Source organism: Stegodyphus dumicola, chromosome 9, assembly GCF_044657685.1.
Source record: "Stegodyphus dumicola isolate Sdum_Otavi_A_Nest chromosome 9, ASM4465768v1".
Lineage (NCBI taxonomy): Eukaryota > Metazoa > Arthropoda > Arachnida > Araneae > Eresidae > Stegodyphus > Stegodyphus dumicola.
Genome location: NC_140776.1, coordinates 106,396,155 through 106,415,555, shown reverse-complemented (window position 1 = coordinate 106,415,555; position 19,401 = coordinate 106,396,155). Strand labels below are relative to the sequence as shown.

Genomic DNA, 19,401 nt, shown 5'->3' with positions numbered 1-19,401 from the left:
AATTTTTATTTTCTTCAAAGGTAGATAGATTTTTGTTATTTCAATATAATAGAAATATCTTAAATTCGACCTCTTCTTCCTGGGATGACTGTTCAGCCTTGTATGTTCCAACAAGTAACCAACAAAATGAAAAGGCTACAACTTTGTGAACACTAAATATATATTAAATGTGATATTATTAGCAGATTACAAAAAATAGTATTTATGTAGATTACATATTTATCATCCACTGCTTCCAAGAAGAGCGTCCCCTCATGTTCCGGAAAGTCTCAACCAGGATCGAAACTTTTTAGGGTTGAGATGTAGCATGGTGGATTTTAAGTTCATGAAGTCAAGTTCACTTAACAGTTTCCATTTTGACTTTGAGTAACTACCAGAACTCAACATAATTTTCAGTGTGGATACCTATGAGGCTTGTGTGTTATTTGTTTACTACATGAAATTTTTATACTGCTAGATTCTTTACAAGTGCAAGTAGTTTAGTCGGCTCTAACTTACTAGCCAGGACTGAGTGAACCAGGCCCAGTATTCTCAACCGTCGCTGCATCCAGATGAGAATCTGCCACTTCTAATGGACAAAATTTTTTCACAGATCGGATTAAAGTGACAGACTCAGATTTGATTTTTGCTACTTGTACAACTCATCTCTGCCATGATGAACTTCTAGAATTCTTCTAAGAGACCAAGTTATACACTTTGTGTTTTCTATCCAGGTGATGACAACATCTTTAATTTGCAATGGTTTCACCTTTTTGCTGTTTAAAATTGATTGTCTCAGTGTCTGAAGTGTTTATCTAGATGCTGGTAGATAACAGCTTCTCTAAATGGTGAACCATTTCAGCAAGGCTACTTCAACATCCCTATATTTCTTTGTTAACTTTCTTCTCATATTCAAGTTTTTTCTATGAGCAAAAATTATAGTTTTCATTTTTTCATATGGTATGTTCAAAGCTAATTGTAAACTGTATGTCTGGAAGCTATCAGTTTGGCTGCATCAGTTACATATTTTATGAAAACAGATGCAGAAATAGAATACAGAGAGTTTGATCAAATAATATGTGAGAGTTTTGCTGTTCTAGAAAATATGAAAAAGAAACATAATTTAATCACCTATGGTTCCTCCAATGTCCAGAGAGGTCACAATCATTTCCCTTAAGATCTGTATGGTTACAATACAAAGAATCAATAATCTTTATAAAAATACCTTAAGTCTTGCAAAATGCCTATTTCGAGGATGGAGAGCATTTATACTTGAACAGAACAAACTAATAAGGTTCAAAACCTTTCGTTTATTAAAAGAAGAATAAACTATAAAATTGCAAGCACTTATGATTCACTGCTTCCTCCCTGAGACATGAAAATTTCAGAATTTACATCATATCAATAACCTTGAATACTGTTTTGTCTTGGCAGCTTGTTTGAAGAATTTAAATGAAATGAGAGAACCCAGTTGTTTTTCGGTTCAGTTGTCATTAACACTATATGGTGTATGCCTAAGATATGCTTATTTTATTCTCATTCTTTTCAAGTTAGGTGTCATACTTGCCTTACTTAGCCTTTGATTAGGGACATTTGGAAAAGTAGGGAAAGAGATAAAATAAATATAATACAAAAGTGTTTTCCTTTAAGAATAGAATGAGGATCATATTATAACAAACTTGGATAATTATAATGATTAGCAATTTTTTCATTAAAACTTGTACAAATTTTGAGAAAATGTAAAAAAAAAGTTTCAATTCAATTTCAAGACATCCATACAGTTCTTTATATCTGATTAACGCATTCTTGGAGGTTCGCTCTAATAGTATAAAGCAATAATTCTTAACCACTGTGCCATGAGATTCTTAAAATGTGCTGCGAAATTCTACGAGTGCCGAGAATAAAAATTATTTTTTGTGTACTTACATATAGTGGGACTGTTTTCATCACTACAAAATGTTTTTTCTTAGACTTTGTGTGTATGTTTTTTCTACACCTTAACATCATGAGAAGCCAATATCCATACATACGCAAAACATTAGACAAGTAGTTTAGTCGGCTGTAACTTACTAGCCAGGAGTGAGTGGAACAGGCTCAGTGCAAAACATCCAGACGAATCAATTAGTTGGTTCTGGCTTAGTTTTAAATATGATTATCCGACAATATTATAGAAAGCTTTAAGAGTATTATTACAGGTTTTCACATTCTTATTTGAATTCCGATTTTTGACTTTGCCCAATATAAAAATGAAAAAATCTGATGTGAACACTATATGACTTCTTTGTATGCCTCTTAAATTGTGTACATTCCCCCCCTATTTTATTTAAACTTATTTCTTTGAATTATTCTAACTTAATTAACTGATTCCTCAAGACAAGCTGCAAATTTGGAGATTAAATATTGCAGTCAATTTTTGTCATACGGGAGATAAAACTTCTTATAATTTTAATTTTCATAATGAGTATAAAACTTTTCCGAATATAAGTATAGGAATGGGAGACAGCATTCAAAGTAAATGTGTGTATATATATAGTACTGCCAATTGCAATAATAAATAAAAAGAGGTGCTCTACTAGATGTTATAGCAGTTGCATATATAAAATTTCAACATTCTGTGGTTCATTTTTTTTTTAGTTATATAATTTACATACTTACTGATGTCATGAACGAGTCCATTTTTAATCCATTTTAGAATCTGTTTTGAGAAAGAGTCCTTTATTCTGTCCATATTTACAGATGCCATGCCAAAACATAGTCAAAAGGATTTGGTAACAGTTAAATTGGATATTTCTGTTGAAATGTGATAGTGGAAATTTTTTTTGCAATTTCAGTGCTTTCTTTACTTTATACAAGGAAGTAAAAAGATCCAGACTTTTAAATTTGGACCACAAAATGAGAGTAACATTATCATTGTAATGACCTTACCGATGAATAAGGCACCATAAGGAAAACGACACCAACATTTATTAAAAATTAACTTTCAAAGAATAATGGTAAAAAAAAATTAACATTTAAAGAATAATGGCAAACTCGGAGCACTACCTCGCTCCTACAACATAATTAATCTACCACCTGCCTCCTCTGAGGCTAACATGCAACTGTTGTCTCTCTCACTTGCTGGGCTCTGCCAGGCAGCTGATTGGCTCACCACTGCCAGATACATGACACCCCCCCCCCCCCGGTAAGATTGTGCTACGCCAAAGCGAAGCAGAATCTGAAAACTGAACCAACAAACACAAACTTAAATTGTGTACTCCACATACCAAATTAATTCAAAATATATGAACATGTATACATGACATAATAACGTACTTTAAAATAAGTGCAATAAACATTCATCTCACAACAGATGAACAGATGGCTTGATACAATACCGGAGTTCTGTAATAAAACATATATGCAATACTATTTCAAAACACACTATTATAATGCAATATTAAATGGAAACCAGTAATTTGATTTTCAAAACAGATGGAAAGTAGCTCTCGTACAATTCCGGAACAAAAGAAAGTAACTAATGCAAAGTTTTAAAACATATTAGTTCATACTTAGTTCACACATATTTCATTCACCCACTAGTCTTGAAAGACCATCTGCATTTTTTAATTGTTCACCAGGGCAATGAGAAATATGAATATTATAGCGCTGAAGTGCCATTGCCCACCTCTGTAATTTGGCTGAATGCGGTGCCGACTTATACAAATATAATAATGGATTATGGTCTGTGATCAGCTCGATATTCGATCCAAACACCCAACACTCGAACTTTTTTAATGACCACACAACGGCATAAGCCTCGCGTTCAATAGTTGACCAGTTCTGCTGAGTTTTCGAAAGTTTTTGACTGGCAAAGCTGATAGGATGCAAACTGCCTTTGCTGTCTCGTTGTGACAAGCAAGCACCAACACCATATGAACTAGCATCACACTGTATGGTGTAAGGTTTTTCTGGTTCTGGAGTGTACAGTTTTGGTGCTTCACACAGTCGACGTTTCAGTTCTTTAAATGCTGATTCCTCAACATCAGTCCATGGAATTCTCTCAGGAATTTTCTTTTTTGTAAGCTCCGTCAATGGGCGAGCTATTTCTGCATAATTTTTTATGTAATCACGATAATAGTTGAATAAGCCTAATGCACTCTTTAGAGCAGTCTTTGTTTTAGGACTTTTTATAATTTCAATGGCTTGTAATTTTTCAGGATCAGGTTGATGTCTTCCAGCTCCTATTATATGTCCTAAATACTTTATCTCCGAACTTGCAAAAACACATTTCTTCACGTTCACCGTAAACCTGAGATCACTTAATGTAGTTAGCACAGCATCTAAATGTTTGAGATGCGAATTCCAATCTGGTGAAAAGATAGCAATATCATCAATATATGCTTTGCAAAAATCACGATGTTTTCTTAAGGCATCATTCATCACTCGCTGAAAAGTAGAAGTATTTTTTAATCCAAAAGGCATCACTTTCCAACGATATTGGAAACGATGTGTCTTGAATGATGTTAAATCACGACTTTCTTCTTCTAAAGGTATTTCCCAGTAACCTTTCAAGACATCTAAACAGGTGATAACATTCGCGTGTCCAATTTTATTGATTAGATCAGTCACATTCTCCATTGGAAAATCAACAGGTTTGGTTACTTGATTCAACAACCTGAAATCAATACATAAACGCATACTTCCGTCTTTCTTGGCAACACATACGACTGGGTATGCTATTTCAGCTTCACTTGGCTCAATAAGACCTAAGCTCTCCAATTCCTTGATCTGTTTATCTACTTCAGGTTTCAAAGATTCTGGGATCTTATAGATATATGGCTTTTTTCTTTCAGCTCCAGGTAACAACCGAATTCTATGTTCACCAACTCTGGCTATTTGGATCTCCCCAGAAAATAACGCGATGTGCTTGAGTAAGAGCTTGTGTAATTCCTTTTGTTTGCTATCCTCTAAATGACTAATATCCACCTCGATGTCCCTTCTAGTTACTGCACAATCTCCTTTATTTGGAGTGGTATGAATTTCCCCAAACTCAGAATCATCTTCAAATATCACTCCCACAGTTTGTGCTCGAACATAAAATTTTCTTATTCTGTTCACATGAACATGCCTCACACTCCCATCGAGTAATTTAACTTTGTAAGAATGAGGATTTACTCTTTCAACAATTTCACCTGGACCTGTCCACCTAGAATATAGCTTGTTGCTAGAGTCTGGTATAAGTAAATATACTAGATCACCATTTTTAAATTCTTTCAAACTTTTGCGACGGTCAAAATAATATGCATAAGCTTCTTGTTTTTCCGCGGCAGATAAAGAAGCGAGCTCAGATGCTTTCTCTAAATTTATCTTTAATTCTTGTAGATAATCAACTGCTGAATTACTCAGATTAAGAGGTAATGGTATTTCACCGGACCATGATGATTTTAACACAGCTAAGGGACCTCTAGCTTCACGACCGTACATAAGCATAAATGGAGATACACCGGTAGTGCAATTTGGAACTTCACGATACGCAAAAAGTAAATAAGGTATGTGCTTGTCCCAATTAACAGGATCCGTGCGAATTACATGACGTAACATTTGTTTAAATACCCGATTCCATTTTTCCACTGAGTCGTTTGATGCTGGGTAACCAGGTGTCGAAAAACGAGGATGAGTTCCTAACCTTTTTTCGAATTCTTGAGTTAACTGTGAGGTAAAATTAGTGCCTTGATCACTACAAATTATTTCTGGAATACCGGTTCTCATAAAAATATCTAAAAGAGCCTCACAAGTAGCTTTAGCAGAAAGACTTTTTAAAGGTATGACTTCTGGCAATTTTGAATGATTATCTATCAAACACAAACAATATTTATGTTTCCTTCCTGAAGGAGGTGAAATTTCACCAATAATATCTATATTTACTGTATGAAAGGGATATGGCGCGTGAACAATAGGAGTAATCGGAATTTTATCCGATTGTCTTTCCGGACTTTTTAATTGACATCTTTCGCATGTTCTACAATAATTTTCTACATCTTTGGATATGTTCGGCCAATAAAATGAAAGCTTAATTCTTTCTTTAGTTTTCCTCATACCTAAATGATTTCCGAATATGGAATCATGAGCTAATTGAAGGACTTTATTTCGATAATTCTCGGGCAAAACTAACTGTTGTGTGTTTTCCCCACAAATTTTTTCTTTATGAAATAATAATTTGTCCTGTAAAATGAAATTCTTCCCTACTTCTGCGTCCTTAAAAGAATTTATTAACGTTTGGCAGTTTCTCTGATCGACCTTAAATTTATTCGATTCCGAATAACTGTTTAGTCTTTCATCATTCTGATTCGCAACTGAACTATAAAAAAGATTTACATTTGGCAGTTCAACGGCACCAACCTCAAGTTGTTTTTGTTCATGAGTTTCCTGTTTTGTTTCAGGGAAGACTGTTGATTCATTCTCGTCTTCAAATATGCGATCCCATACATCTGGTGTAATTAAACATTGAACATTTAGCTTATCTGTCAACGCGAAAAGAGCTTCTACGCGCGAATATAGACAACTGTTTGGTTTTTTGTAATAAATGGGAATAGTTGCTAACGTTGCCTCTATGACGTCGCCAAATGCGGAACTTAAAATGATTTTACCCTTACTTTCTATTTTTAAATCAGGAATTAATGTAGTGTTCAAAATTGGTATTTCCGTACCTGAATCTTTTATAGCTTCTACTTGCTTCCCTGCAATGTAAATAGTAATCTTTTCCAAGGAATAAAAATTAAGTTTTCCGTCGAAACACTCGGGTTTTTGTAAATGTTTAGAATTTACATTTGTAACAACCGCATTGTCCTTCGGTTTAGTTGAAGTGTTAACTTTCGGTTTGACCGGGAAATTATCGTTCTGTTTATTGGACCTCTCAAATTTATTTCGCCTGTTCAGGCAATCCTTAGCCAAATGTAAACTGCTACTACACACATAACATTCTCGCGGTTTAAACGAATGTTTCTGTTCATTTACCACTAAATCTTTTCTTAGCGCTGGTGGAATATGTTTAGAGTTTTTGTTGCATGAATCACGAAAATTAGCGCGTTTTTCACCTCTTATGTCATCAAAAGATTTACCTTTTGCAATGAAATAAGTGTCGCATTCCTTCGCTAGTTCTTCTGGACGTAGCCAACTTTCACCTTGTTGAACTGCAACATGGCACGCGAAATCACTATCCAATGTTTGAAAAAGTTTGTCAGAAATTATTAAGTTAATTAAAGACTCAAAATCATTGACGTTTCTACTTTTACAATAATGGATCCAACATGATCTTAAACGAGAGGTGAACTGCAAATGAGTTTCCCCGTCAACCTTTGAGCTTGGCGAAAATTTTCTAAACATATAATTGGTGATGGTTCATATTCCTTAAGAATTAAAGATTTAATTTTTTCATAATCTTTCAAATCATCATCTTTAATATATACTAGAATATTAGAAGATTTATCACCTATCAGTTTAAGTAAAATTTCAGACTTAAACTCATTTGGTACGTTCTTATGCTTAAAAGCCCTTTCTATGGAATCAAAAAATAAGTTCCATGCTTCACCCTTTTTAGGTACAGAAATCGATAATGCCTGTACAGCTTTCAAAAGCTTATCTAATGAAAGTGTATTTTCTACGTTATTACTAGATTCGTTGCTACTTTCGATTTGCATTAAACGCAATTTCACAATTTCTTCTGACTTTTTCCTTTCTTCAACCGTAGTATTAAGAAATTCAATAACAAAATCTTTATCTTTCAAATATTCTTTAGAACTTAAAAGCTTATCTTTTAATTCTACAACTTTTAAACTAGAATCGGCTTCTTCACCTAGTTCCTTCAACACTGAAATCAAATCACTTTTAACTACTCCTTTAAACATATTTAGAAGAAATTTTCCTTAAAGTTACAACAAAAATTTCTCACCTTTCCTCCAAAATCCAGTCGGCTTCGTTAGCTGTGGTTCTCGAAATCGAGAGAGCGTGCTGTAATGACCTTACGGATGAATAAGGCACCATAAGGAAAACGACACCAACATTTATTAAAAATTAACTTTCAAAGAATAATGGTAAAAAAAAATTAACATTTAAAGAATAATGGCAAACTCGGAGCACTACCTCGCTCCTACAACATAATTAATCTACCACCTGCCTCCTCTGAGGCTAACACGCAACTGTTGTCTCTCTCACTTGCTGGGCTCTGCCAGGCAGCTGATTGGCTCACCGCTGCCAGATACATGACAATCATATTTATGCCCAAATATAGATAAGACTATTAAAAAAACACCAATTTCAAATTTTGTATCAAATGTAATTCGTATTTTATCACAAAATAAACTTTTGCTCTTACTTTGAAATGAAATTTTATTGTCATATGTTCTCTTTACAAAATGTATTATAGGTGCATAAATCAATTAACCAGGTAAAATTCTTTTAAATTTATCTTATTATTAGAGTACCTCCAAATTTTAAGTTATTAAAAGGAAAAATAAAAAAGGTTGAGAATCACTGGTATAAAATAACATTAAATTTATAAGACACAAGATGAGACCAGAATATTCATTTTTATATCTGGAATTTCCTTTATAAGCCAGATTTAGCAGTGTTTGACTGCACAATTAGATATAAAACAATATTGACAGCCATAGCTATTTTTCTTTCACACAATTTTGTCTCTCTATCTCTGAACATGGTCAGATATTTGTCCTTATTGTTGAGATTACCACGTCTGTTCAGCAAGGTAACTGGGCAGCATTGCAAGTGTTGTTCTTTTCAAATTCCACATAATTATTTGTCTAAGATGATTCCATAGACATTTTATCATGTTAGAGTTGTCACTATATCATGATGAACAAAATTTGTTTGATGATTTACCTTCAGGTGGGTACATTTCATACTCACATTCAGAGAAAGTACGAGGTAAATTTCCCATTATTATAGATATGACTTAGTAAGTTGTCTGTTGTGAGGATACGTAAATCAATATATGCATTGCTTATTTTTTATTTCTTAGAAACCTACTTAAAAAAAAGTGTTACTGATGGAATATGATGCTATTTGAATGCTTACTTGTTAACATAAAATTGGAATGATTGCATGCTAGTAACTACTGAAGCATTTTTATTGAAATTGCTATTACACCAAACACTGTCAATAATAATATATATATTGTATGTAATTTTTCTCCACAAAACTAACAATCTAAATTTGCATAAATTGTCTGAAACTTCTTAAAGCATTTTTTTAAATTCTATTTATTGTTATTTAAAAATGAAATTATAAGTAGATACAAGAGTTTTTGGCCTTGCATATAAGAAGTTGCATAGTAATAATTTGTTAGAGAAATCTTCATTTCTATTCATTCATGCAGGCAAGGATTCTTTACTGAATGATGTGATGAGCTGATTTGTTCTGAAATGCTTTTTAAACTGAATATCAGTCTGCAATTAAATTTTTGACTAAAGGTTTTAATCTCAAAATAATAAACCAGTGTTTGGATCATGTGTATGTTAACTCATCTCTATCTTATTCTACAGTAAAAGAATAGGTAACACAATTTTGCATATGCTGAAAATTTGTAGATGGTGATTCTCATGAAGATAGACCACTGTAGAATACTGACTGCTTTTAGCAATTTAAATATAGCAGTGCAGGATTAAGGAGCTTAACCTTTCTCCTTACAGCTCAGGTTTATCTTCAAGTGATTATCATTTGTTCTCAAAACTAACATCTGAGATTTGTGGAAAGAGATTTAATAATGATAATGGCTTGAAAAAGAGCAGTTATAGAACATTTGGAGGACAAGCAGCCATTACGTTTTCGGGTATATAGAGTTGATCATTAAGAGATGTGAAAAGTGCAAAGATGTATTACAAAATAAACTGTTAAAATTTTCTTCTATTTCTTTTAGAAATATGTGATCTGCCTATAAAGTAATGAGTCTGGCTCAAAAAAAAAAAAGCTTATTTATTTACAATTTATGGCAAATCTGTTGTTTGTCTCCTTTGATGTATTACCCATTGGCTTTCACCATATTGACTCATTCGATTCTTAGGGAAGAGAGTGTTTTTCAGTGCATGGATTTTCTTCTTATTGCTGCTCTTTGTCACTATATTCTCACTGCATTTAGAGGGAACTAAAAGGCCAGTCCCATTACTTCAGAGCCTGTATGTCAGGCTGAAAACTTTTGAAGCTACTTACACATTTTTATTTACTTTATTGCCAAAGGCATTTTTTATTGTTATCATAATTGACTTCCTCTTTTATTTAGTGATCGTTTTCAAGGGGAGAAAATATGCACTTTAGAGGAAGGTATTGAAGAGTGTCTAAAATTAAATCTGAAGATAATTTTGGATGTTAAGGAATATGATAATAGAGTAAGTTTTTTGTATTTTTTCCCCTCTTTTTAGTTTAAAATTATCATAAAATCAAACTATGAACCATGAAATTAAACAATAATTAAATTACATGTGTATGAAAAGTTTTGAAAATTTGTAAAAAATGCTTCATAGAACTTACTCTGGAAATTAGAAAATATCCTCAGTTTAATATGAGGAAATAGTTCAACCATCAGTAATGGATGCTTGATCGGCATTCTGGCTAAAACATTTAGTCATTTAGGAGAGGTATTAATTACAGAACTGCATGTGTGAGGATCATATGAAAGTCATTTATTTGCCAAAGGGCCAGAAAGTTCACCTAAGACCCGTTCACATGCAACGCTGTTTCGCCCAGCCACCGTTTGTATTAGGAAGAAACAGGGATATGAAGCTTGAAGCTGTTTTGCTTTCAGAACCTGTTCAGATGCACATGGTCTTCCATCCCTTAACCCATAAGCCACTGCGAGCAATGTCACAAACGCGAATCAGATTGGTGGATTTCTAATGTTTGCTTACATCTTTTTTGACATTATTTACAATTGCTATAGAATGCCATCAGAGTTTAACTCTTTAAGTAATTAAAATACACCTAAATTAACATAAAATGCAATTTATATACAAGACCAAATGATTAAAAGAAGAAAAGAAATCACATATACTACTGTGCAAATTTAAATAAAGTGTTTTGTGGCTGTTAAAATCTTAAACTTTACTTTTTGCAAAAACAAATAAAATGACAAATTAATAGTATTAATATTAATTGTAAATGTTTTAATATTGATTATAAACGTTTTAGAAAATATATTACAATTAATTCATGTGTTAAGTTTGTTTTGAACGTGTTTTATGAAGATTTTAAATAAAAGTTTGTAATTTATGTTTGTATTAATCAATTGAATAGCACTAGGTTTTATTTTATATATACAGTCAAAAGTCTTTAATCCGGACTCTTCGGGACTTCGGCGATTCCGGATTATCGGTTTTCCCGGATTATAGATCATCAGTTTAAATCTGGTAAGATGGCATGCAGAAATTATAAAATTAAAAATATAAAACCGTAATTTATGAAAAAAAGAGCAATTATGACATAAAGGGTATCAAAATTTACAAAAAAAAAGCTTAATATTTATCTGTTTACTTTATTAAACATTTCTTTCAACGCGCGCATGCGTAAAGCATACATTACGCATAGTCGAAATTAGAAAATTGCAACCAGAAAACTATTTGATGTGTATTCGTGATATTTATAATGAGGAGGAATTTGATTTAAATCATATCAAAGACGGAGTACATCGAGATGAAATACTACATTTAGTAAGAAATTATAAGCTGAATAAAATAAAAACATCTGCCCTGAAGATAAGGATAGTGCTGACAGGTCAACTTCCAGTTAATTGTGCGCCGCATCGTCCCCCCCCCCCCATGCAGAGCAGCGTGAAATTGATAGACATATTTCAGAATGATTAGAGAATCAAAGGATATGCCCTTTATCCATTTTTTGCAGCATCACTTTTTGTTTGATGGACATCGAAACATGCTTTTGCTTTGTAGATCCTTTGGTAGCTCCAGAATTGGAAATTCTTTTTGACATAATTGAAAGTTCAAGCTTACCTTCATAAAATTGCTCTAACAGTTTGCAAAAAATAATAAGCCGGATCCAATTAGAAGATTAAGGAACAATGCAATCTGCAACATTAACTGAAATAGATAATTAGATAATTTTAGCTTAGCTCATACCATCCATTATACATTAAATGCGCATGCATAAATGCATATGCGCATGCGTAATGGTATTGTGCGTATGCGTAAACGTATATGCGCAGAAAGTTCGTAGCTTTGAGGTCCGGATTATAGATCATTCTGAATTATGGACGTCCATTAAACGCGTCCATTAATACGTTAAACGCACATGGGTAAACGTATTATGCGCATGTGTAGACGCATATGCGCATGCGTAAAGATATTATGTGCGCAGAAAGTTTGTAGCTTTGAGGTCCGGATCATAGATCATTCCGGATTATGGACGTCTGGATTAAAGACTTTTTACTGTATATTGTTGCGTGCGTATGGGTTCATAATAAATTGAATGCAAAAGTCCGATTAAAAGTGAATAAAATTTATTATTATCACAAAAAATAAAACAAAATGCTTAAATTTCCACATATATACACACCCTAAGTGTTCCATTTTCGTCAAGGAAAGGATTTAAATTACTTAAGTGAATATCCTTTAGATTTTTACCACATCTAAAGGCTTGAATTTCTCTTTTGAATACTAGTCCCTGTACTAGCTTTACAATGGATAGGTTGGCATACATAAATTCACGTCTAATAATAGGATCTGATAACCTCTTACCTTGTTGGCAACTGGAAATAAACCTATAAATAATTAGTTTAACAAAACTAAAAGAAAAGGCTTAATGAAATCAGCACTAGACGTGATACAAACAGAAATTTCCGAAGATCTTTTCAGTTCACATTCATAAAGTTCATAGTCTTTATCATCTAAATTAGTCTTTTCTATAGTACTGATGTCAAGATTAGCAGATCCAATGAACCATAGTTTCAGAGATAAACATTCTATAGACTCAACTCCAGGATAAACCGAATCAGCAGGATTTTTCTCAGAATGAATGCGTATCCACTCAAAGTTCTCTGATAATGCCTGAATTTTCTCAACATGATTTTCAGCAAAGGTTTTGAGTTGATGTGGCAAAGGGTTTATCCACGTTATAGACGAATTCGAAAATAATGTTACCTTTTTAATGTCTAAATTTAAAGAAGCCAGAACACTTTAACAAGCTTAGCAAGTAGTAGAAGCTGAAATCTCGAAACATGGCAATGATAGAGACCTTAGAGGGGCTACTCGAGATTTGCTTTCCAGTAACTTGCCAGTAAAGAAGAGCTAGCTTGATTGTTTTTTAGGTAAACTACCACTTCATATGTAGGTGTTGAAGCATCAGTGAAATCTATGAATCTTTTTTATCAGTTGTAGAATACAAAGCATATCTTTCAATGTTAAGGTTTTTTAAGTCGTTAAACTCTGAAACAAAACAATTCCATTCACTGGCCAGTGGTTCAGGTAATTCATCATCCCAGTTCAATTTTAGAGACCATAGTTTCTGAAGGAATATTTTTGCTTTACAAATGAACTGGCTCGATAAAACCAATAGGTACAACCAGGCAATGACTGAAAGGCCATTTCTTTTCATAAAAGATGATTTCCCTTGGAAAATAACTTTTAAAGGAACTTTAAAAGTAAAGATATCAGATTCCAGCTGCCAGCTTATGCTAAGAGTTTTCATAAATTCAGTGGAATCAAAGTGAAAATCTTCTTTAGATACTGAAAGATTTAATACAGTCTTGGAGTTAGAATTCCATTTATGTAAAGACATTCCACATCTTCTTAACATCTGTATCAGTTGATTCTCTAACTCAGTGACAGATTCAATATTAGAAGCTCCTGTTATTGTGTCGTCCATATAGATATCAGATAGAGTCACTTCAGAAGCTAATGGATATTTCTGCTGTTATTCCAAAGCTAACTGTTTCAGTGTTATTATAGCTCGAAATGGAGCACATTCAGTACCATACGTAACAGCGTTCAGTCTGTGGGTCGTCTTCGTGCTCTTTCTTTGAGATACATAGCAGATCCCTTTGCAATGAGGCAATTAAAATCTTCCTAAACATTTGTTTAATGTCTGAAACTAGTGCTATTTTATGTTTATGAAACTGAGCAATTAAATAAAATATATATTCTTTAACTTCTGATAGTAAAATATCGTTCAGACTTAAGCCTGAAGTTGTAGGGGTTGATGAGTTAACCACAATGCGCAATTTCGTAGATGACTTTCAGGTTTGTAAATTTCATGGTGAGAAAAACAGAAAGTGATGAGTGGAGGATTTTCTTCTTCAGCCCTTTCCTTGTGACTTAAGCTTTCTTAGTCCTTGATAAAATCTGTATGAAGTTTTTTTTTTAGATTTAGGTTTTTATTTAACCTTTTAATTGTTTGATTAAGACTTTTGTTAGCTATGTTTCTCGAATCACCCAATTGATGAAGTGCTTCTTCTTGAATGGGCATCTGTACTATGAAACGTCTACTCTCGTCTCTCTTGTATGTCTTTTGATAGTGCAATTCATAAAACTCCTCTTCTGCACTTCGGAGAGATTCGTTGGCTATTTTTTTGATTTGCCAAAACTTATGAACGCATGCTTCTAAGCTTTCGGACTGAGAGATTAACCTGCAATATTGATTTGAAATTTTAATTTCATTAAAACCATTAACAATAAATCCGAAAATGGATTCTTGTAAAAAGAAAGTACTAAACAATCATATCTTTTGCTCTTTCAACTAATTCGAAGAAAGAGCTCAACATCCAATATGAGATCAGTCTTTCCTGGCTTATCAAAATCTGGGCCCCCTAAGTATATCTTTTCTGGTATTTTAGGATGTTCTACATTTAATTTGGTAGCTGGTAGAAGGTTTGTAATTTTATGTACAACCAAAAAATCTGTGTATATTGAAAGGGAAAAATTTCCATTGTTAATAAGTATCTTAGTTTTAAACTTAACATTTGTCTAATTTCCACCCAAGTCATTATCAGGCATGCTTTATGGGTTCCTTTCTCAATTGCAAAATCAGAAGTTCACTTTACTGCACGAGTTAAACAAACATTGTCCTTTACTATAGCATGCATTTTGCAGGTTTCACACCTAAACTATGGCAGTTTCCAAGAGAATAGCTTTATTTTTGTACTTATTTCGAGTCAAAATATTTGCCAATGTTGTAACTTCTTTCAATTCTGTTGGAAATTCCTTCAGGTCTTGAGGTTTATTAGTAAGTAGTTCTGAAACTTGCGAATGTGGTTCATTGGTGCAACAGTTGTTCTGCTTGCGATGCAAAAGCAAATTATGTTTGCTCTTTCAAAAACTGCAGGTATATTTAGAAGTACAAGAACTGAATTTGTGCGACATATATATACAGTTTAAACACAGTTTATGCTTTTTCACAACATTGAATCTTTCTATAGGTTTCATTTCTAAAAATAACGAACATTTATACTATGACTTTTTAAAAAGGTCATAGTATAAATGGGAACCTTTTTAAAAAGTGCACACTTAGATGAATCTGATTTCACAGTAAAATTCTGATTCTTAATATGGTTTGGATTATTCTTATTTTTGCTAACAAGTAATCAACTTCCTTAAACATTCTCCAAGTTCTGTCATTGATTTTCTAAATAGTCTATGAAAGATCTCCACTCAGGTAGATCTGTAGACATTACAGATATTTCAAATTGACGTCTTGACTGTGTATCTAAATTTTCTAGCATTTAATTTTTTAACATTATTTTGGTTAACTGGTTAGGTTCTTATCCACCAATTTTAGTGCACGTAGAAGCTTTTGCAGTCTGTTAGTTAAGATTCTGAATTTTTTGGTGAATCGAGATGTAGTTTGGCATCGGTAATAGCTAGATAAAGTGACAATTATGATTATTAACCATTTATTTTCAAATCAGGCTATAACCATTTTTCACAGAGATTCATAACTGTTGACTGTAGTTTGAATCTCCTCTGCCATACCAATAAGAGCTGACTGCAAATAATATAGTTTTTTTTTTTTTTTTTTTTTTTTTTTTTTTTGCTCATTTGAATACTTATTGTCATCGATTATTATTTGAAATATTTAAATGGAGCTGTAAAAATAAATGAATTTAGGTTGTTTCCATTGAATTTAGGCTAGGGAATCTCTGACAGTTTAACTGAATTTTGTTTAATTGATGATACAGCGTTACAGTTAGAAATACTATAGTTGCCACTGGGCTTAGTGTCCAGTTCTTTTAAAAAGTCTAAGACATACCTAAATTGTTTTGAGGTGAACCTCCATTTCTGAGAAGATAGTTACATGTTCTTTACAATATTGATCTTTTAACACCTCATGAAATTCACCTTCAAGTTCTTCTAGTTAATTTGAAATGATTTTTTACATTCTAGTTCTGTAGCGTCAACCTTTGGTTCATCATTCATCACAAAGTCCTTCAATCACATTATTGGTGCTTTGATATAACCTCTTCTTCGAACTTCTAATGAGAACAGTAATATCTAATGATGCCATTTTCCTAATGTTAGCAAGTTCCTCGAATAAATAAATAAAAAAATCTGAAAGCTTTCAGTTTGATTTGGTTTATTTAATTATGGCAAAGCACACTAGGGCTATCTGCCTAAGTGCAGGGATGCCTTTGTGGAGGACTTCCTAAGGAAAACTGGCTCGTATATACATTACACATGGGGAAAACCACAAAAACGCCCATGCAGCCAGCCCGTTCGCAGGATTCGAACCTCGAACCGAACTACCAGTGTTCAGCGATTTACCGCTTGGCCGCTGGTGGGCCTAGAAAGCTTTCACATTTTATATTACGTCCAAAGCGGCGTTTTTTTTTAAACATTTTGTGTGTTATTATTATTTATTAAATATAATGTTCTGCACACTTAAACCATGAAAGTCAATTCAACAGCAATATCACAAAATATTTAAAAGGAGCATATCTGTAGAATTTTTGATACACAGTCTTGCATGTTGGAGATGATTTCCCCCCCCCCCCATCAGAAAATTTCATATTCCAAATTTGGGCTTTCAGATGCCCATATTTGAGTGGAGGACTACGCTATTTAAAATTTGATGGCTCTAGGTACTGCTTTTTTTTGCCACAATGCAGCTTCTTCATTATTTAATTTCTTTAAATATAATGCATCTAATATTTGGTGGCAACAATTTGAAAAGTGAAACACCATTTTATAGTGGAAGGCACAAAATGCCAAAATGAAATTAATAACCCTTTTGGGCAAATTGCTCCTTTGGGCTGAGGGGGAATACTGTATATTACGGTGTATAACGCACCCTTTTAATTAAACAAAAACTGTTGAAATTTACGAGTGCACATTATACTCCAGTTCTAAAAATGATAGATTTAAAAATAAGGAAAAGATGAGCAAGCAAAAATTAGATTTCTACATGTATTTAAATGCAGTTTGGTGAGTTTCTAGAACCAAGTTTGCAGCACATTCCTCTAGGATGTGCTATTTTGTTACTTCTCTACGCAAAGCTTATTTATTCTTAGGAATATTAATTAATGTCATTTTATTTTTCTTCCATTCGCGTATGGGCTTTCACCCACAGCAAACATACTTACACCATTTCCATTTTCTTTCTTTTGCATTTGAAACCTGCACTATGTTAGCTTCGTTTCGCTGGAGCTATGTTTAGTGCTAAAGGAGCTGTTAGATCAACTGTTAACTAGATCAACTGTATTTTAACTAAACCAAATGCGATTTACTAAAAACTTTGAAGTTCACTTCAAAATCATAGCTTTTAATGACTACAGAAAGAGAAAACATCTGATCCTCTTTTCTCGAAACCTTAGAATAACATCCTTGTACAAATTTGCATTTAATACAACCTATTATCTTTGCAGAATTATTTACTTCCCGAACCATTTCTTCCTCACACATACTGTTCTCCTTGTTGCTTGTCATTTCAGTACACCACTGTTCGAAAGCCTGGGAAAAATCTTCCAATGAATGTCTTCAAAAGATAAGACCATTTCACGTGTTATCTTCCAGGTTTCTTCGTAAGCAAAAAGGTGTGCTTTATACATCGAATATACCTAAAAAAGTGTAGCTTGAAATTGAAGTGCCTATTATACTCCAGAATATACGGTAGTTCAAATACTGCCGATATGCCTTGTCTCGGCGGACCACTGTTGTGGACTGTAACTACCAAATAACAAAACTAATTTCTTTTGAAAGTCATCCTTTATTTATTCATAATCTAACTGCTCAATTAGCAGCCATTCAAAAGCGAAATGAACATCAGTATATCAAAATACTACTACAGTACAAAGTCCGTAATCCGGAGGTCAAAACCACAAACTTTTTTTTTTTGTATGCTTTACGTGCACGTAATGTTTGCTTTACGCATGCACGCGTTGAAAAAAAATGTTTAATAAAGTAAACAAATAAATATTAAGCTTTTTTTTTTGTAGAATTTGATACCCTTTAGATCATAATTGCTCTTTATTTCATAAATTATGATTTCATATTTTTAATTGTATAATTTCTGCATGCCATCTTACCAGATTTAAATTCATGATCTATAATCTGAAAAAAAAAAACCCTAATCCGGAATCACCGAAGTCCCAACGAGTCCGGATTACGGACTTTGTACTGTATTAAGAAAGAAAACTATGTTGGCGCATGTGTGTTACAGGTTTCATTGCTAAGCAACGATGGTGAAGGATAAAGTTTTTGGTTGGTAGATTGTGAAGCACCAACAGAAGTTTCTTTTCCTTTCGTTATTCTTTACTAATATATCTAACCAAAGATTGCGTGTTCAGTTTCCTCATTATCAAAAACTGTGTGATGCGATTTTATTGAAAATGCAAAACTATGAAAATTAAAACATTTCCAGTATTTAGAGGCATATTAAAGCAGCATATATCTATTATTAGAAATGCTAAGGCAACATGAATCAGTATTTTCGAAATTTGCACTTCCGCAACTGAAAAATTAAGATCTATAATTAAACTTACGAAACTAGTTCTGCAAATTGAAGAATATTACATTGATTTTTGCTGCCTTAGCACCTCCAATAATCATTATTAGGCCTGTTATTTTAACTCATATCAGAAAAATCTCTTGTCATCAATGCTTTTTTAATGTGTCTATAATTAATGATTGTCTCGCGCGCTAGAGATAAAAATGTTTAATTCCCTATGGTGTTGCCACTGCTGGCTTTCAAATTTTTGAGTTTGTTCATCAAAAATTCGTTAAAAGTTTTACAAAATATGAAATAGGTAATAAAAAACATTGTGAAATGCGAAATTTGGGCTTCCAGGGCACATGTTCAGGTAGAGGACTATGTTATTCAAAATTTGATGGCTCTAGGTACCGTCGTTTTTTCGCATGTGAAAATCATTTATACATTCATGCAGATTCATATTTAATTTCTTTAAAAATAATATAGGGCGCTAATATTTGATGGCAA

General features: G+C 33.0%; 1 protein-coding gene across 1 annotated transcript in view; it reads left to right on the top strand.

Annotated features, from left to right (window-relative positions):
* LOC118201007 (glycerophosphodiester phosphodiesterase 1) overlaps nt 1-19,401 on the top strand; it is a 162,317-nt gene that overhangs the window by 25,032 nt on the left and 117,884 nt on the right. The window contains exon 3 of the mRNA XM_085823864.1: nt 10,250-10,355. Coding sequence (XP_085679990.1) covers nt 10,250-10,355 — 106 coding nt within the window. The remainder of the gene's footprint in view (nt 1-10,249; nt 10,356-19,401) is intronic.